Raw genomic sequence first — 21,738 nt, forward strand, 5'->3', positions numbered from 1 at the left:
TCTTAAAGAATTTGGGGAAAGAAAGGACTTAAAGAAAGCTAGAACGAACAGCACAGTTCCTCAGAGGACTTCAAAATAATAATAAAAAAGAGGAAGAGGACAAAAAGAGTCAGCTTTGGGCTACATCAGATACATCAAAATTAAGACTCCTATAAAGAACTCCAGTGCAATGACGCCTGGTCATTGGCAGTGTCCACTGAAAACACATAAAACAATGTCTATAATCTAAGGACCTCCAGAAAGTCAAAGAAGAAAAAAACTACTGAGATAATCCAAGAGAGATCCGTACCTATATTTAACTGGAGAGGGAAGGACACGAACATACTACCAAAAGAGCTAAGTTTTAGGGTGGCATTTCCAAGAAGGTGGTACAGTTTAGCATAGCATATAGCTATTCAGAGCTGGGAATAACAATACAAAACCAGTTTGCCACTGACCCTGATAGGCAGTCAAAACTCTCCATTCTCTTCACAAAATAAAAACTTATTGTCCTCTTAATTACTGAAAAAAAAAAAAACAGTATTTCAATATTTTAAAGCTAGTTCAGACAATAGTAATAAAAACCATCAGCTCTGGGCAATCCTAATGCTGTTGTGTATAATTTAGAGCCATTATGACAGACTTGCATGGTAGAAAATACTTGAACTCCATCTCCCAACACTGGGAAATTTCTTTAAGCACTGACTTGGACTCAGCTGATGCAACCTGTGGATGTCCGTTTCAGCTGCCCCCTCTATTCACGCAGAGGCTGACCTATTCAATATTTAAACAACTGTGAGAAAACTGCAGCTCTGTGCTCTTCTGTTGTATGGATTATTACTGTGAAACATCAAAATAAATACCGTGGAGGAGAACTACAGACATTCCTCCCAACATCAGAACAAACACCACAGAAGTGAACTACAAACATTCCCTCATCAGAAAGTCTGCTCACTTTGTGTCATCAAGAGTTTGGAATATGGCTGCCTTAAGCTAGAGAGCAATTTTCTCACAGAAGTTTTGGAATTAAACAAACATATCTAACTTACAATTTAGAAAAATTGTCCTTGCTTAGAAGTGCTAACAGATGAAACAGATCTCTCATAGCAAGGAAGCCATTTGGTCTACACCACAGAAGGCCTTTAATGAAAGAATTCACATAGGTTTAGATTAATTCTAAACTTATTTATATAGAGGTAACAAAACTTTATAGGTGGTTCACATGTAATAGCTACGCCACTTGAGCGGTTTTGCTGTCTGTTTACAAGAACATTCTTTATTAGCTTGCAAGTATTCTAGGGCTAGATCACGAGACAATTGAGTCATTCAGATAGTCCTCATTGTTCACATGGATGGAAAACATCTAAAAAAAGACTACAGCAGGCTCTTTATTGCAGCTAGAAAGGCAACAAGTAGTCCAATGCACAGTACTAATATCTACAAAAGAGTTTAAGCTTGATCTTCTTGTTCCTTGTCAAGAGATAAAGGTGAAAGACCAATTTATATTATTCAAATCCTAGAACTTCAAATCTGTAAGATATTATCTATGATCATTAAACAAATACTAAATCTAAAGTTGTTGCTACTGCTTTATTCCATACAGTTTACAAAACTGTTCAAGGTTTTCTGCAAAACTTCCAGGATGTTCTGTTGTAGAGAGGGATGACAACAAAAATAGACAAACCCAACTTACTTACAAAAGCTGAAGCTTTTAACACAAGAGACTGAAATTTCAGTTTCAACTCATCTGTACTGAAATTCCTGGTTGGAACTAGTCAGAGATGTTAGTTCTGCAATGTGGAAGATCTTGAGCAATACCATCCCTGCTCTGTCCAGTGTTAACAGGCACATAAACACTGTTTTTCCATACCCAGAGTGCTTTAAGTATTAGACAGTCTACCAGTTAAGAAATAATCTTCCTCCTGGTTTTAGCCTCACTGCAGAAGGTACCTAGTTTATCCACGTGCAGAAGAGGAAAGAACTTCCCAATGTTTAAGATATTTACGTATCAAAGTACTTCCTGGATTATTTTTAACGTAATTTACTTCCCATGCCCAGAGAACAGAATTAGGAGACACTGAAAGAAAGCTGAATTGATTCAACAACAGAAGTTTTACTTCATACAAAAATTCTAGACTACCACAGAATTATGTATTTTTTTAAATGGATACATGAAACTTAATTGCTGGCAGCACTGCAATAAAGTTGAGTTTGTTATAAACTCTCATATAGAGCTGTACAACATTCTCAGATTTTTTTTTTATTTTTTGTCTTTTAAAGCAAGTTAAGACCTTTGGATTATTTATATATATATATATATATATATATATACACACACACACACTCTCTTCTGCACTGGAGATCAATGTCACATTTAATAACCTTGTACCTGCAAAGTTAGGTACTCAACAACAACAACAACAAAAAGATCAATCTATATTTTCAAGCATCGTTATCAGCATTGTTTCTAATGTTATACAGATGGAAAATTGCATTGAAAGCAAACACTAAGATAAAGCCAAAGATGGCTGCTCAAAGTGCTGAGACAAGCGGTTTGCTCTGTCTTTTGCATGTTTTGCTCACCACTTTGTGACCTATGCTACAACTGCCACCAACAGCACTATTCTTCCTGACTTGTTTTTAACTCAGACAATTTCCCCAATCTTACTCTATGGTGCTCTATGACCAACCACATGAGCACTTGTGTTCACAAATGCATCAAGGTCTTTTTGAGTTTCCATGCAACTCTTTGCACAGTTTTTTCTACAAACTGCAAAAGCTTTTCTTCAAACAAAGAAAAAACAAAGACAAAAAACACACCACACCAAGAAAGCCCTTCTGACCAGAGAAGAAACAAAGGAGAAAGGTCTAATAAGCTGTTTGACAAGACAGTAGTGTCTCATCACTGTGTAACATGCCATTACCACACTGAAGACTACCAATAGCAAACCAGATGAAAACAGTCACTGAAGACCTAAGTATGTGACATTCATAACAATCTTCATCAGCTCTCAGGTGTAGTCCTCCCAATTTTTAAAGAAAATTTACACATTTTCATATAGTATCACAACACATTTTAAAATCTTCAAGCTTTTGTTTTACTTGTGGGGTTGTTTTTTGTTGTTGCTGCTGTTGTTATAAAAGCACAGGCACAGTGTGACCTAGATTAATCCCTTGTTTTCCAGACACTGAAAGCTCAAGCATTTTGAAGCTAACTGATTCTACCAAGGAACCTACAGGATGAGAAGAAACAGATGTTTACCTTCTGTTTCCTCTGGGTTTCAACAGGGCATGAAAGGAAGAGGCGTTAAATAAATCCCCAGAAGTATCCCTCTATAAACTTTTGTATGAACTAGAGCATTTTTTTAGTAAAAACATCCTATCCCACTGTAAAAATTTCAGTGAGAAGCCAGCAGGCACCTTTAACAGCCTGTTTCAAGAGACAGTATTGTGAGCTGTTACAACCATACCAGCACTATTACTTTTGCAATAAGCCATCTAACTGAAGTCATTTCCCCTCTTTGTTACATTTCTCACAGATTATTAAACTGAAACAAGCAACCTTTTAACCTCTTAAAGAGAGTAAGAAAACAGAATACTGTATTTCCCGATAGAGCATGTACGATTTTTGGATGAAGCTTCTTTGGTTTTCATGGCTTCTCTAGCCTTCTTTAACAACTGGTTGTAATGGATACTGGAAAGATATGACCTAAATCATACTATTCTTACCTGATAATATGCTATGGTATATCCAGAAACTGCCCCAGCTTTCCTGACAGCATTGCTGCACCACAAGCATAAGTATCCCCTGCTATCTGTACTATACCACATGTCCCTTTCAGAGTCACTGAACACCAGGATAAAGGTCCCCAATGAGAATTTGCATGCTTTGTACCTAAAGTAATAGCTTTACCTTTGGAACTGCCAAAACAGGTATTTGTTTCGTAAAAAAGGATCACTGTACTGTACCTTATCTTTAACCTTCAGCCAAGAAGGAGGACTAGCGATTTAAATATTCACTGTGTATATACACTGCACTGTAACATAATGCACAGGTGTTAGAGGTGGGTCACTTTCTACAGGGAGGCCAAAGAGAAATAAAGGAAAGAGCATTAACCAAAAGCATTTTAGAAGAAGTTCCTCATCTAGTTCAAAATTACACCTCATGAAAGATAACTGGTTTTCTCATAATTACATTAAGACATTGCAGGAAGGATACAAGTACATTCTGACATGTAGTTAGCAAGTTAAGAAGTAATAAAACATATTTTGTGCAGTAAGTTAGTTTTTTTTCTTAGCTGTAAAGACAGTGTTGTAACCAATAAGCCACAGAACTTGTAGAAATGCCTTGATCCACTGGAAGATCACCCATGAAAAATGCAGAGGTCAGAAAAAGAAGCCTTATGAATGTTTTAACATGAACAAGTAATGAACAGCTGCAAATATGTAAGTCTCTCCACTTCTGCAGACATACTAACAGTACACTCTGTCTCACTTTGTCAAGTGTATTCTGGTTTTAAGTCATTGCTTTAAGTGAATGGAAAATGGTTAGAGCAGAGTCAGAGAACAGATATCATATCATAGAAATGCCTGCTATTGTTTCATTCCTGAAGTGATGCTAGAAGCAACGTTAACTACTGAGCTAGACAATTAATGCATTAATAAGGTAATTCTCTCCCCCTCCCCCCAAGTCCCACTGCAAGAAGCTACATTTCTGACACTTCAGGCAGAACATATGTTCAAGAAATAGAAGTGAGGTACAACTGCCTCATTGAACAAGCCTAAAACTGTAGAATTAACTAACTAGTTAACAATGAAATAAGAGAATGAAAGCTTTAACTAGATACAATCATTAGAACAAAGCACTACTATAATATCAAGGCAACTAAGAGAAGAAGAAAATACTGAGCCCCATTCTACATGGTACCAGCTGGCATTACTGCAGTTCATTTCAAAAAAAGAAAAAAGATCATTTGTCTTTTCTTCAAGTTTAAGACATCGTACCAGAGAACATCCGAACAGCCAAACAATATTTTTATTGTATTGCTAAAAAACTACCCGCAAATGTGAAGATGAGAAAAAAAGAAGTCTTTCTTAAAACAGTGAATTACTCTATCAGAAAGCTTGCATGCGTAAATGGAACATTATACTAATGCTCTGTATAAGTTAAAAAGCTATTAACTCAGAAGCCTAACATACCACCCAGTTTTGGAAGCTGATTCAGTACAGGAAACAGGTTTCTTAAGACAAATACTGAAATGCAGGTATTCGACTGGCAAAAATAAGATCCTAAAGAATTTGTTAAACAATCACTCTAAGTGTTATGGCCAATTTGGAGTTATACCCACATTTTTATGGCAGCAAATATAATACTTCAAAGATACACAGCCACATTCTTTATTAGCTTGGAAAAGATGAATCACAAGATAGAAGGATGTTAGACTTGCAAAAAGGGTGGGGAAGCACTAAGTACTTTAATGCATGGAAAATACAGTGAGGGTGCCATTCCAGATTTAGAGAAAAAAATTCCATTTAAATTTCTAGTTTCTACTTTATTGCTTATCACAAATTTCCCTGACCCATCTAATTAAGACATTATGTTCCTAGCAGTATCACTCTACAATTTTATATAAAAGAACTGCATATATAAGCTCATGCAATACTGGCAGGTTACACCTAAACTAACATTAGTTCAGGCAAATATAAATTAAAACAACAGAGTAAGTGTTTTGTGCTACATCTTATACTTGTATAAGTGAAGACCTGATTTATGACAGCAAATCTCGAGCAAAGCACTCAGTCATGATTGATATGCAGACACTTGACACACAAAAGAGCAGGAGGCAAAGCATTGGACTCGCATTATGAGTGCAGGAAATTAAAAACATACTGCCACAGTACCCAAGTGACAGGTCAGAACTGTTTTACTCAGCAATTCCAGACTCAAATTCATAACATCTGGTTGGCTACAGCACTTCTTTCCAAAAGACATCTGCTATTCACTCAGGGGACACAGGGCTTCCCAGTGATCCTCAGTATCTTTCAGAGAGGGCTTTTCAGTAATTAAAAGCGGTTTTTAATTCAGCAAGTATGTACTGATTCTTAGGAATCTAAATTAGACTTCCAACCCTCTTGAAAAAGACCTGGAAATTCCTGTGAATAGAAACCTCATCTGAAGACTCTTCTGTCTCCTGGCAGAGACAAACTAGCACCAGGTGCCCTGACTGGCATAAACAAGGAAAGCAAACCCAATGTGAAGTCCTTAAAAACACTGCCAAATTTTGGAACACCATCTGCCACAATCCGTTGCCATTCCTCCCTTGCCTTACACGCAGACACACAAACTAACAAGTTCGGATAATTTCATCTTCAAGTGTAGTCTACAGTGACAGAAATACAAAGACAGCTGACACTGAAAGGGTAGGTACCATGAACCTTCCAGAAAAACCTGTTATTCTGCATGACTCTTCTATTTATTTATTTTAAAGCCATAACACATGAGCTTTAATCATTACTTACCTCAGCGTGGCTAAACAGCAAAAACTACATCTAAGTTTCATTGCCATACTTCTTTTTGTTACTGTTAAAACGTCCTTATGCTTCACCGGAAAACAGATAGAACAGACTACCTACTCTAAGTGCTGGGTAACCTGAAGACAGCAACTAGAAAAAACAAGACTTCTCGAAACCAGAATCAATGAAAGTTCACAGAATTTCTGTTGCAAAGCTGTCCTTCCAAGAAAGGAAACAATGCAGTAATCTAACATATAAACCTAATTTAAGTTCCACTACAGAGTATGTACAAATACTTTCAGAATACTCACCAGAACCAAAAGACGACAGGCTTTGGTGTCCATTTCTTCCAGGAGTACCTATGATGTTCAGAAAAGAAAGCAGAATTACACTTCAAGCCAGTGAAGGGGAGCAATTCTTTGGAGATTGTTTCCACATAACCTCCTGCAGTTTCAGTTACTTCCTTGTGATGGCTGATAGCATGTTTGACAGAAAGATTTGGCGTTATAAGGTTAATCTATCTGGAAAACGGATGATGAATTCCTATTAAGCCAAACAACTTTTCCATTACAATTATCACGCTTCATTTAAGCCAGGTAGCACTGTTTCATTTTACTCATTCATATAGCATAGTAGAGTGATTAATAAGTAATTGAAGAAAAAAATATTATCCATACCAGTATCGTTTACTTTTTTTTCTCTCTTTTATTTATTTATTTATTTTTTTTTAACAGCCATACACTCCAGTTGTTTTATTTGCACAGAGCAGCTATAAATAACAGCACTCTTAAATGTGGTACCAATCAAGTCAGATATAAATGAAAACACTGAGAAGGTTAATCTACCCTTACTGTATTGTTTCAGAGTCATGTGAAAGCCAATCTAAGAACCTCATCATGTTGAATGATATGAATTAAATGAAAGCACTTTTTGCTAGTTATAAGTGCAGAAGCAATGAGCAGAAGTTTATAGAAGGTCTGTTTACAACACCTATCAGACTGAGCTTTCTTCACACTATTTCTGAAGCGTGTGATACCGCAGCAGGTATATCAATAAAAAATGATTTGCTTTGTACCACAATTGTAATTGTTTCCCTTCACCTCAATCACGCAAATCAAACTTTGCTCCCAAACTGAAAATTCTGCGTTATGGAACTTTTCAGAGAAATCAGATCTATTCTTTTGATTCACTCTGGTAGTTAATTACGAATTTCAAGTAAAAATTAAAGATAAAGCAAACACCTAATACAGAAATGGAAAGTCAAGTACATGTTACCCTAAACAGCCAAAGCTGATCAGCAAGCTCTCACAAGCAAGCTTAAAAAAAAGCTTGGGAAAGCTAGTCTGAGATTCGTCTTGCAAGTACACAATCTTATAAGCAGGTTTCGGAAAAGCATTTAACTGATGTTATCAAGTGCACCAAGTCCTCACGGGATGCAAGTTTCAAGCAGACATGAAGTGTCCTGACTTTTACCCATGGATAAACAAGTATATAAGAAACACTTTGCAGAGCCAGTCTCCAATACTGTGAGCTACAGGTGAGGAGAGCAGATTATCTTAATTATTCTAAAAAGTTGTAGAGCATAGCCGCTCTTTTTCAAGACAGAGGGATTCAAGAATGTAAATGAAAAATTTACTTTACCCAACAGCTGATTGCCTCTAGCCTCGCTGAATTTCCTTGCTGTGTGCAATGGCCCGGGTGATTTTGTTATGCATTGGTTCAAGGAAGCAGACCTCGCCTTGGCTCCTAGAAGTAGAGGCTTAGATCAGGTTTAAAAGTACAGCTATGACGGTAAGTAAAGACATGCTGTCTACCATCACATATTTGCAGTTCAATACCAGATGCACAAGTCCACTTGTGCACCACAAATACAAAAAGAGACGTTATCTAGAAAATTTAGTTACATTTAAAAATTGTTTTTACCAGAACTCACCATGGAAGAAATAAAAGATAATTTCAATAAAGCTTGTAAGTAGAAGAAAATGTCAGTGAAGACTTCAACTTAGCACTAAGATCAAATTACCTAAGTCTCAGAACGGCAACGAATACAACTCAGGTACATAAAAGTTGGCTGAAAGGGACTTCTGGAGGCCAGCTAGCCAGCCTCCCACTCAGAGCAGGGTCACCACCAAGACAAGATCAGCTGGCCATGGCCAGCTGAGTCTTGAAAGCCTCCAGAAATGGAGGCTTTACGGCCTTGCTGGCAACCTGCTCTTGTACTATACAATCCTCCTCATAGTTTCCTTCCCCAAAGGGAGAGTCTTCCACTCCACAATTTATGATTATTTCTTATTGCTACATCATTTGGTACTCCTGAGAAGAGTTTGGCATCATCTTTACAACTGTTCTTTTCAAGAAATTGCAGACTGTGACAATACCTCTCCTTACTCTTCTTTTTGCCTGACTGAAGAAGCCTAACTCCTCCAAACTCTCCTCACAGCTCATGTGCTCTGAGACCCTATCTTCCCAAGTCTCTTGATTCCAAATAGTCTTCATGAAATGGGGAAGCCCCAAAACACAGAGCAGTCCAGGTGGAGCCTTCAGCAGTGCCAAGCTGAGGGAGAACACCAACTTCTTCTGGCCATACTGCTCCTGCAGGTGCTGAAGGCATGTTTCTAGCACCTAGCACTGAAGAGGTTGAATAATACATAATTGCATTGCAGATACTGGACCTGACAAAAAAAACATCAGCTTGTCAGGCAGCCATATAATTCTTGTTTGTTTCAGTGGTATACAGTTTCTGGCAGTGTCTGTTTCTTTTCATTGTTTACCATTTTAAAGCATGTCATTACAGCATGACATTTGGCCAGCTTAAAACTTAAGCCTAAAGCAGGAGCATAGTATTTAATTAGGTTTATCCAATTACAATAACCAGTTCACCACAAAGATGGTCAGAAGCAAGCTGATTATAACTAGGATTTAAGAGAGAGAGCGCACAAGCTTATTTATCTCCTCCCTTTACGTCTTCAATTTTGGTCAGAGAATGAGTTGTCAACTGCTGTTTGTGGCTTGACTTGGAAAAGCACTGAGCTGCTCTATCAGCCAACAAACAGCCACATTTAAACTAAGTTTCCTTTAGCATATGATGAAGAAGCACAATTGCCTTTTCTCCACCACAAAAGAGAGCAAACGTCTAGTTCCCCTCTGTCAGTCAGAAGAATATCAAGAAAAAGCATCACAGAGAAATGAGTTTGTGTGAGCCTTCCCTTCGAATAGCGTGACAATGCCATCCAGGCAAGATATTTTATCCAGGAATACCTCACTTAAAGTGATAACCCCATCCATTTTCTGTTCCAAAATGGGCAAAGATCATCTAAAGTCTGCATGATGAAAAGGACAACAATACGCTGAGGATAAAATCAAAGTATGTCTACCCTGCAGGTCAGCAGCAGCTACAGAGCCTGTGCCTGAGCTTTGTGACAGAAAAGAAAGCCACTAGGACAACATAGAACCCAAGTGATGACATGTACAACATAAAGTGCATTTAGTCTCCGTACCGTGCAAAACATAGACATATTGCTCCTGTGTAAGTCCATACCACAGTGCAGACCTTCTCTTTTGCCTTACATACCCAATCAATTACAATTCAAAGGACATTTTAGCCTTCTTATGAGATCTTACAAAACCTAAGGCCCCACTGGTGTGTTTTTACTTCCTCACAGCATCTGCCCAGACCACTGCTTATTAAAATAAGCATTGCTTCAGTACACAGCCAAGTGCAAAAGGTAAGGTACCACAACAGTGGTAACTTCAGTTTCACTCTAGTTACAAACAGATCCAGATACCTTTTGGAGTTGTTTTCAATGAGTGTAATCTAGGTCTTGGTACTGCTTTCAAAGAGACAGATCCAGAAGCACCATTGAAGCAGGCTGGTTTTGAAGGCATTTCTCCATTCTTGATGATGATCGTGGCACTTGTAGCTACAACACAGAATGACAGACAATTTGCTCTAGGCAGCATCTACCTTGTGGAAAATTAAATCATAAAGTAAGCCTGTTTTACTTGAGGCTAAAGTTACAAGAAACACAAGCTGGAATAAAAATATTATGAATGCTTCTGCTACAGTTGATCAGTCTGTACAGAAGATATCAGATTAGTCTCAAGATATTACAAACATTTCTTTGAACAGGACATACTGCTTTGAACTTTGCAAAAGAGGTAGGCATATGCAAAAGAATATTGATCAAGAAACACAAACAGAAGCCTAAGCATGCTGTATAAAGCAAATGCAGAATACATTTCAGTTTGAGTAAACCAAGAAAGAACATCAGCAGTATGTGAAGCCATTCTGGCCACAGAATCAATATTTAAAAAAACGAAAGTTAAATTAAAAACTCAGACAACTGTCTCAAGCAACATCTTTCCTTGTTTTCTCTCCTTTGTGTAAAGAGCTCTGTTTCAGTGATATCATGAATGCACCGCAAGCACTCCTGCCATCCTCCTTGTGGGGAACTAAAAATGGGTGAGCCCAACTCCATTCAGCAGCTGCCAAACAAATTTTAAGAAAGGTTCCTGTAGTCTGCATTTGTAAGAGTCACCTCCTCAGTGACAGCAAGCCTCAGATGATGACCCCCCCTAACACGTACTCCTCTCTCCAAAGAAGAGTTGAAGTTATACAGAAAAAAAAATCTCCCCACAAAAAGGGGCATGCGGAACCAAATAGGAAAAATAGGACAATAACCAATTTGTAACTCAGGTCAAAATCATGTTTCCAACTAAGAGGGCAGATGCTGCACAAGACATTTTATTCCATTTCAGAGGAACTTGGGAGAGGTTTGTTTTAGTGTCACAATGAAAACTTAGTTGAAAAAATAAAACTGAAACTTGGGGAGAGTCAATGCATTCTTTTAGTATTGCAGCAAAAAATATGAAAAGACTTCTGAAGTACTGATTGAGTATACTTTGGTTCAGCTACTCAAAAAATAGGTATATTGACAGATTAATAGCAAGAAGTTCACATCACATTTACCAGAGGATAAGCAAAAACTAACTCACGTTGGAATAGTTTGTCACACCATTGCTTTTTTCACAAGTCAGTTGGGAGCAGAAGGGGTGTGTGTTGAAAAAGGGGTTCATACAATACCACATTTTACCTCATATTTTAATGAGGCTGATTTTAAGGTAATAAGAACTACACATCTAAAAGTATTCATCAAAAGATGGAACACACAGCCTTGAGATTATTTAAATGTCAATTTAAATACACTAGCATAAACGGTATAATTAACTGCTTCAGAAAAGTGCTTCTTGGCCAGGAATCAGTACATCTACATCAGAAGGAAGGACAGAACTGCTTTTTCTTCCCCTTTGAGAAAGGGTCTCCCTCTGAAAGCACAGAAGCTAAACATTTGCAAAAGAAATTTATTTATACACCAGGAACAATTTGCATAATACATCAATGCTGCAGTTACTCTGGTAAGCTCTGACCCTGACCTACATCAGATGATTCAAACTAACTTGTTCTAGGAAAGCATCAGCTCTGAAACAGTCCTCAACTTTTCCTGTGAGTTTCTAAAAATCTAGGATTTTCGCTCAGAGTTCACTGCAAGCAGTTAAATACTGCCTACAAACCGCTGTGTTATTTTCCAATAAATCACAAGCATGCCATGGAAGTAACACTTTAGGGGTAAAAGCACTCCTGGTGCAGGACCACTTATGCACTGGTTGTTGTATTAGAAGCTCTGGAGTCACCTAAAAAGAGCTAAGAGCAGAAAAAAAAAAAAAAGAGGGAGATTTGCAAAGGTTGATTAATATATGACTCAAAGATGGTTTCTTATAGAATTTGCAGTAGTTATTGCAATCATGATGAAATACTGACAGACTTGAAACGGTCTCGTTTAAGAGTTAAGAGCTAAAGGGTTTAAACACTCACTATAAGAATTTTAATGAAGTATTGGCAATATGGAAATGAAGCTCAAGGTCAATTGCTAGGATCAGCTTTTTTTAACTTCTGAAACACTACTTCCTTTGTATGTAATTATTCTAATGCAATTCAAGTTTGAATTCTTGCTCAACCTCAGAGTTAAAACATTTCAGTATGTTCAATCACAGTATTTTCAGCTCACGACTAAAACCAAGTTTGTTAAAAATTCACATTTTTGAGGTTCAATCTGACAGCTTGTATGCAAAATATGCTTTTAATATCAAGAACATTTCAAATTTCATTATTTCCAAATTTCTCAGACAGTAAGAGTCTCTCTAGAGAAAAGAATCATAAAACTCAAATGATCGTTAGACAAAAGAAACTAATGCTGCCACAGGAAACAACCAATCCAAGGACATCCCATAACAAAGGGCTAAGCTGACACAGCAGGAGGAACATGCTCTTTTCTAAGTTTCTTCCTGCTAACAAGAGGCAAACTCCTCAATCAAAACAAGCAAAAGGAGTTTGTCGATTTAATGTAGTCATGAGGACCACAACAGTTTGTTAGAAATTTCATTACATTCACAGAATAGATTTTCCATCCCAATCTTTGTGTCTCCTGCCAATCTAATAAAACCACTTTAGTTTTACAAACACAGACTTTTTTCTGACATTATTGCATAGTAGACTAAATGAAAGACTAGAAAAAAAGGAACAGCACTGTACATAAGACATTAGGGTAAAAAGTAAACTTACTCTCTCTACAATTTGATTCGAAGTCATATAAACTTCTCTATGCTAGCATATGAATCTAATGTAACCCAAATTCATTATACTCACAAAAACTGTCTATCAGACTTAAATCATTCTTATGAATTTCAGCAATTTAACCAAAGAAAGTCATCTCAGGGAAAAAACATCAAATTAAGCATCAAAAACAGCAAATTAAAACATTTCATACATCTACCAACATCCGTAAAACAGATTACATGCTTTAAAAAAGAAATAAAAAGAAACAACCTACTTCTCTTCCCAGTAAACGAGGCTAACAAAGGAATAATACAAAAGCTGTAAGATGCCACTACCAGCAGTGTCAGTAAGGTAATATCATAGTAGCTTCCTGAATCGGTCGGTGGTGTTAGTGTAGAATTGATGAAAATATCGGGAGAAAAATTAGTTTCTGTGCAACTGCGAAGTCCTCCTGGTATAGTCATTTAAAAAGAATCAAAGCAAGCTTGAAGCCAAGGAGACTGCAGCCATGTTCAACCTCTCATATTGCTGTTGCTTGCTCTTCGTGAATCAGAGTGGAAAAAATTGTAAGCTTCGAGGCGGTGGACAAAACAGATTAAACCAGCTAGCAAATCACTCTAAATAAGGCGCCATCAGTTTGGATACTTAATCTGCATACATTTCTTTGTTATGAAGCAATGACCCTTTCCTTTGTTACATGAGAGAGTAAAATGAAGAGAGGACAAAGCTGCTTGGGAATTCCAGATACAGTTCTACAACTGAACAGCAGCAAAAGTCAACATGGCTGTCAGGGCAACAGAACCAGCCTGATGACAGAAAAACATGCAGTGCATATTTTATTACAGATACTCGTTCCTTTGAGGAATAAGTTAGCTTTTCATTTTTAATGAAGACACTTCAGGGAAAAAAAGAACACAAGAAAATTTAGTTGTTATATACCTGTGCATGCATGCGCATACATAAATTGCAGTTGTATGTTAAAGCACAAGGTTTTTTTTCCAGTCCATCGAAGACAGATTTCAAAGACAGCTGGCACAAAGGAAATGCCTTTGCCCAGTCTCCAAGATGAAACAGATGATGCAATAGTAACAGAATATTTGAACAGATGATGCAATAGTAACAGAATATTTGAACGTGCTCATTTGAATATGTCTAGCTGGGAATACTGATACGTCTGACAGAGTTCATTGTGTGTTATTTCCTTCACATTTTTACCCCTGTACAGCTGTTACAGACCCTAGGTAGAGCTTCAAATTAAAGATAGTTCTGTTTTTTTTCTCCCCAGTTTTGATCAGAATAAATTTGCTTCAGGTCATACAGCAGTGCTTACAGTTACAATGAAAATGATAAATGCCATTCAAAGTTATATGTTCTAACAGCAATTTCACTTACCTGCTTTTGATCTCATCTTCACGTTTTGTCCTAGAACTCTAGAAGCAGATATGATCTAGCCCAACAAGAGTGTTTAGTATAAAACAAACCTGTAATGTGCTGTTCCAAATATTCTGACAAGTATGAAACTATATGTAAATACAAGGAAACTTCTACTCAGGAACACCTGCTAGTTTTGTGACATTTCATGGTGGAAGAGGAGCTGTACTGATATCTCAATTCAACAAATAAAAATCCAAGGCTCAAAGTTCCTTCAGATGACATGTCTGCAGAAGGAAAGTTGTAAGCTAAGGAGCAAAAAGAGTAAGGTCTAGAAGTAATAATAAGAAGAAGTAAATGGAAGTAAATAGAAGTAAGATGAGAATTAATGCAGGATTCCTTTCAATGGGATTTTTCAATACAGTTATTGCTGGGTAACAATTATAACTCTTTATACTGACAGATACTTACAATTACTGCTGAAAAGACTTCTCTCACTCTGAGTGCTGCTGAGCGATGAGATGCTAGGTGTCCTCTCCAGCCCTGATCTTTTGACAGGCACTTTGGATTTGGATAGAGGTTTACTAGAGCTAGCCCAGGAGGCTGGAGAATTTTTCATGGAGACATGTTTCTCTCTTGGTGAAGATCCTACACCTGTCAAACGGCAGGGGGAAGGAGTTGGGGGGAGAGGTGAGAAGAACAAAAAACAAAACTGAAAAGAAGCTTAAGCAGTTGCCTCTTCTACATATATGCCTACAAAAAGAAATATTTATGTATATTAAAAATAATATGCAAAAGGGACATAATTAATTCATATTGACATGGTAAATAAAAGAAATGCTTTCTAGTTTTTAAGCTCCACAGAATCACAGAATTGTAGGGGTTGGAAGGGACCTCTGGACATCATCTGACCCAACCCCACTTACAAGCAGGGTCAACTAGAGCATGTTGTGCAGGATGGCATCCAGGCAGGTTTTGAGTATCTCCAGAGAAGGAGACTCCACAGCCTCCCGGGGCAACCTCTCCCAGTGCTCTGTCACCCTATTTCCTTGAAAATAATGCTGTTAATCAGCAAAACAGTTCTAAAGACATAAGCAATTCAATTTTACCTGCATGTTCAACTCAGGACTAAATCAAAATCTATACAGACTGGGCTTCAAGGCTAACATTTGCATGCACGTAAAGTTTTTCTTGCATTCTACTACCTCTGCGTACTATGGTTAGCTGTACTGGCAATCCCATAAAATATTATCTCTGTCTCAAAGACGATCCAAGAAAGATTCTTTTATTTCTTTCCACCCCCAAACATAGAGATGATTTTTCCCCTCTGACGGGGCACTGTCAGAGTGCTAAAAGATAGTTTGCTTTACAAGAGTATCAGATCGTGCTGTACACACATAAATATACTTTAAAACCAACTAGTTCTGCAAAACTAGTTAAACAGCACTCCCTGGAACCAAGTTCTCAATGGCCAACTGCTGCAGACACATTTTTGCATTAATTGCTGTTTTCATTTGAGCTCTTGAATACAAATGCCCAATAGCTAAATTAATCAACCTATTTAAGTTGAGAAGTGTGCCACCTTCAGACAGGAGCTGGCTTTTGTACTACTAACGAACTGAACTGAAAGTTTCTTGCTGAAAGTGTAGCTGGTTTATTACGCTTCATTTATTCCTGAAAAGCATACACCCAGACTAAAACTACAAAGGTCCAAAAGAAATTATGTATATACAGGCTTGTCTTGCAAGCACTGAGTTGACTAATATCAGCTCTGACTTAAAATTTAGATGCCAATGTCTTTATATAGTACTCCAAATAACCATGGAAAAGCAGTCATAGTTCTTGTACAGAAACAAGAACAGAGACAAGACAGACAGACAGACTTAGGTATTATTCATATACAAAAATCTAATATACAAAATAACTTGACTTCTGACATTATTGCCATTTTCAAGTTTGACAGACATAGCTCATCTTACTCAAGAAGAGATTATTACAGCATTTCAAATCTTACTTTGAATACTCCATCTTCTCTTTAAATACAATACTCTTTCCTTTATTCTTGCCACTATAACCCTATTTTACTTATGCTTAAACTATGCGAGAAAGAGTTGAAACATGACAAAAATAGCTAGTAATTCCACTTCATTCAACATCAGCTTTGCTACAGAGACTCCACTCTTGAACACCAATGCTTAAGAAACCATCAGTTTGCACCAAGACCTAGAAAGCATGGCGTGAAGGGGATTACATGAAGATTTAGGCAACAGAAGCGCTTATGCCCAATGTCTGCATTTCAACAGTAGGTGGTGTGACAGGATTAAATAACGCCTGGAAACATCCTCTGTCAAGTACGCAAAAGTCTGAACAGCACTAGTAAAGGAAGGTGCATCCGTGCCATCCCCTGCTGTTCAAGTCAACTCAGTAATAAGAGAGAAACCCTATCTACGATATAGGCTAAAGATACACTAAGATCTTATGTGATACCGGTCACTGAAAAGGACACACAAGCATCAATGAGTCATTAAACATGCTTTACACCAGACCTCCCTTAGGATCTGGACTTCTACTACTTGTTTGGCATTACTATGCAGAACTGTGACATGGTATATGGCTTTAGCCTTAGTAGCCTGGTATTAAATACGAGACAAAATTATCAGCCATATTCTAGAATTCCAGGTAATTCATTACAATAGGCATTTGATGCATCCAATTTGCCAAAGAGCATCCGACCCTTTTTGATGCTATGAGAACAGCATGAACCTCGAGCTCACCCTTACGGAAGTCACCTCTGAAACAGAGCGCTCCAGGCAACAACTCTGAAATCATTTATTTGATGAAAAAATAAAGTAAACATACAATTAAAAAAATAAACAATTTCACTACATCACAGAACAAGTCTGACAGCTTTCTAAACTTTGCACAGAAACAGAAGCTTATTCCATTAATGGATCAACATACCAGAAAACTAACTAATCCAGTCCAGTCAAAAATTCCTTTTCTAAATAGCCTCTTAGTGAAACAAGGTAAAAATTAAACTACACAACCAATCCCTCCTGACTGTCACCACCCCTAAAACAAAACAAAACAAAACGGCTGCTGTACAAACACTGCAGGTTAGGTTTGTCTGACTCCATAAGTTAAAGGTTTACATTTCAAAAGGTACCTTTTGGAACAAATGCTGCTGCTAAGCTGCATTTTATGGTTTAAAGGTGAGGGTGGCATGCCCAGTTGCTACCATGACAGGCTCTAAGATCATCCACTTCAAAAGACACAGGAAAGAAATCCTGTTTTCTGTACAGTGATTTTCACTCAAGAGGAAAAGAAGCAAGCATGTGAGAATGCTCAGTCTCCTCCTGTACAGCATGTTCCATATATAAAAAATGATTTCCAGCCAGCTCAGCTTCTTTGCTGAAGCTGGAATGTGGCAGTGCTCTAAACCAGCTGTGAACTCAAACGCCTTCAAGTGAGCACAGCCAGCTCTACAATGTCCAGCTTCAGAAGCACGTCAAACAGACGACCTTTGTTTTTTCCTTGGTTTTGCTGCTTGTTGCTTTCCTACAAGGGTTCTCTTAAAATAAGTACTCAAGCACACAAATACATTTTTCAAAAACCCTCCTTGAAGAATTTCTTTTAAGTCATGACACAAGATCATTAAGCAGTTACTCTAGGTGTTATTTTAAACAATAACAATGTTTTTAACAAAGTAGCTTTAAAAGTGCCATTCCCTAAGCAAGGAGTAGCACAGAATTAAATGAAAAGGTTTTGAAGATGGAGACAATAAGATACGGTTTATAAACAGAAGTACTGGAAACATGCACAAAAGCAGGATATTTAGTGAACCCTTATGATAAAGACAACAAGCAATACCAAAGTAACTGCCTTTCATCAGTTATTTAATCTAGTCATTGAAGTAGAACACTAAAAATATCACATTCCTCTACAGTGAAATAATAAACTGGCAATTCTTTAGAAAAAAATCTCTACGCAACAACAACGTTATATCAAGTATGTTAAAGTGTTTTTGTACTGGAATGGAAATAAGCACGGAACATAGCCCATTTTTCAAGTAGTTCTGAAATCGGATTTCACATCCTTACTCAAATAGCGATGCTCTCACGTGAATCCTACATAGATCGTTGTTGTTCAGAATAAATTAAGACTTCCTTTAAATAGTGCTGGAGCCTAAAAAATTCAAGTCAAGAAAATGAACACATGCTTGTAGTGGCTAGCTAGTGGCTAGTGAGATAACACTCACAACAGGCATATTTTAAAGCTAAATATGTATTTATCAGTTCTGAGATTCAGTATTCACTGTTTGAAACCGTATTGACACATCTCAGGTCTGTAACTGAGCATATAGCAAATAGCATTCAGGGAGCTATGTGACACTTGGAAATGAATGGTCAGAAGCCTTTCCCAAACAGAAACTTAAGGCAGACTTAGTTCACAACAGGTTTTCAGAGGGTTTTTGGTTTTGCTTTTGTTTTTCAATGCTAAAGCTAATAACATCAGTTAGTTTGGGGTTTTCATTGCCATTTTACCTAAATACATTAAATTTTAGACTTTTGTCTCATGCTTTTCTGACTTTTCTTCTACAAGTATAAAAATCCAGAGAGGCCCACTTCAAAAGTGCTAAACATTTCAGCTTTTAAAAATTATTTTATGCATGAAAAAAAAAAAACAGTTTAAGTCTATGGTACAAGTGTTTTGCAAAGCAAGGGGAATAAATCTTTAAGAGAACGCTATTTTTTGGGTGTCTATTGATAGGCACAAGTAAATCATGCGAAGACAAACTGGGCTTTGCTGTCGTTTCCATTGCAGTAGACTGATCTTTAGATAGGTGTAAGAGTGTTTGTGGTTTTTTTGAACACCACAAAGCAGCAGCAACAGCTGCAAGATTCATCAGCCATTCAGCAATATTAGTTAAATTGTTATACACAAATCAGTGTACTTTTGAGGAATAAAAACTGGTTATAGTGTACTTTAGTAGTGTATTTTCTACTAGTAGAAATCTCTCTTTTTAGTTCTCTCCCCCTTTGAAAGTGTCAAGCTACTACCAAAATTACCAAAGAGAATGTAGGAGACAGCTATGTTACATTGCTAGTAATACTGCAGCTGCTAAACGCAAACACGAAGATAGGGAATGTTAAGTTCGTGCTGGGTCTTCGAGTATTTGTATTAGAGAGATTTATTTGTTTAGGAGATAACAACTGATCAGAGAACAGTTCACACATTAATGCAAGACCCACTTCCCTATCTGATGTAGACTCCCACAGCGTTGTTCCCTCCATCTCTAATCACCAGGAATGTGCTCCTCTTTGGCACAGATACCAGCGAGCCAGAAACAAGTTTGTGCCAAAACCAAAACTGGGCTGCCAGCAGTCACATGGGTATTCACATGTTTCTCCCCTTGCAGCCCAATAATCTCAGAGTGAAACTGAAAAGCGATCCTCAGTGCTGTAAAGCATTTTGCTGCTGTTAACTGATAATAAAATTGATCCTTTTCACTCTCTCAACCACTTCACAACTTCAGAATTGTTTGCCATCTTGCTACCTACTATACTCACTCAATTTTAGTTTTTTTTTAGGTTTTACTTTTGTAGACTAAACTAGAGAAGACTCACTAAAGACCATATCCATGCAGTTGCACTGTCATCTCTTATGACCACAGGCAAAACCAGCCTCCAAACAACAGCTCATTTTATGCCAGCTTCCAAAGGCAACTGTATGGTGGTAGCAAGACTTGCCCATTTCAGCTGTACCAGGAGACTGCCATAAGTTGTTTGCATCCCAATTTAAGCAAAAAACAAACAACTAGCAGTTTTTGGAAATTTTCATCTGTTTAGTAGTAATGGGCCCAGGGAAGAGTCAAAGCAATACAATACGAAGAAATCTGAGCCAGAAGAACACCACCAACCACAACCAATCATGCTTTTCATTATTTTCCTTCTGTCTGTATCATATACCCCTTGGTGCTATGCACCAAAAATTTGTTGGTAGTTTACAACTTTTTAAAGATCTACATTATTCATAAATATTTAAAGTTTTCTATTGCAGGAATTACATAGTACATACCTTGCATGAGAAGGAACCTCACTGCAGCAAAATGTAAATACAATTTTCTTCAGGATGACAAGGATTTCTGTTTCTCTCCTCCTTTACCCCACCCAAAGAGAATTCAGAACTAACCAGTAAAGATGAAGAATTACTTGAAGACACCTCAGCATGTCCTTGCAAGTAAATGACTAGGTACCTAGAAATTCCCCTGCAGGGAACTGGTGCACACCTTACTCCTAAAGGAGAATATTCTTATAGATACATACATATTTCTGACAGCCTTCACATGTGGACTGGTAGTATCAGTCTCTGCAGGTATGATCATGTTTCTTGCTACAGGTATAACTCATTAAAATCCCAACGTGGCTAGTCACAAGTCACGTGTAAAAAGCCTGGGAACCTATGTGAAAACTTAACTCCTTTTGTATGGTCACTGTGGCACCAGAAACAAAGCTGAGATGATGAAATGCTCCCTTTTGGAAGCTGGAAGTTAACAGATGTATAATGCATTCAACAGAATACTGGAAATATCAGTCTTTGGAATACAGATCATTTTAGTTTATCCTCAAAATTTGCCATCACTTCTTCTCCCACTCCCCAAAACAAACAAACCTCAAAGCACCATCTCTAAGACTACTAAACCAGAAATAAATCAGTCAACTTGTTTCTAAGTTATTTGTTGTAACAGGTCCCACATTACTTCAAAGCCAAAAAACCTTCTGCTTTTGCTCATTTCTCATAAACCATTTGACTTAAAACTAGGAAATAACTTGATCAAAATGGGTGTTTTTATGCTGACCCCTATATAAGGCTTATAAAATATTAATAACATCTACTGCATGGTAAGAGAGCACCTTGTTAATGAAATGTAAGGAAAAAAAATAAGCACAGAAATTATAGCAAGTTTTTCCACTAGTGTACGTAGTCAAAACTAAAGGAAATTATTGCGTGTACTTCAGATTACATCATTTTATGTCTCCTTTCGGGCCTCAAAATGTGAACCAACCATTCTGCACATGAACGACCAACACTTGCAGCAGAGGCTTAGAGATCAATACTGGCGTGAGGATATACACTGCACCAGGCAGCTTCCCAAGCCATTCCCATTGAGGATGGCCAGGAATGGAGGGCGAAGTGGAAAGGAAACAGTAGAAAAGCCTATCTCAAGCACTGAGATTTCAAAAGGCAGGAGTCTCGCAGAT

At 37.5% G+C, this 21,738-nt stretch overlaps 1 protein-coding gene across 7 annotated transcripts in view; it reads right to left on the bottom strand.

The window, feature by feature from the left end:
• Positions 1-21,738, bottom strand: part of MTUS1 (microtubule associated scaffold protein 1) — a 115,060-nt gene that overhangs the window by 55,851 nt on the left and 37,471 nt on the right. For 6 of the 7 annotated variants that reach the window (XM_083833505.1, XM_083833503.1, XM_083833504.1 and 3 more), the window contains exons 4-7: positions 14,948-15,130; positions 10,278-10,412; positions 8,134-8,238; positions 6,804-6,851 (exon numbers count right to left, since the gene is read on the bottom strand). In XM_083833505.1, coding sequence (XP_083689631.1) covers positions 6,804-6,851; positions 8,134-8,238; positions 10,278-10,412; positions 14,948-15,130 — 471 coding nt within the window. Of the gene's footprint in view, positions 1-6,803; positions 6,852-8,133; positions 8,239-10,277; positions 10,413-13,379; positions 14,792-14,947; positions 15,131-21,738 lie in introns of those variants that run through there. The other variant, XM_083833509.1, reaches the window with a different exon arrangement.

The sequence above is a fragment of the Anser anser genome (assembly GCF_964211835.1).
Source record: "Anser anser genome assembly, chromosome: 4".
NCBI lineage: Eukaryota > Metazoa > Chordata > Aves > Anseriformes > Anatidae > Anser > Anser anser.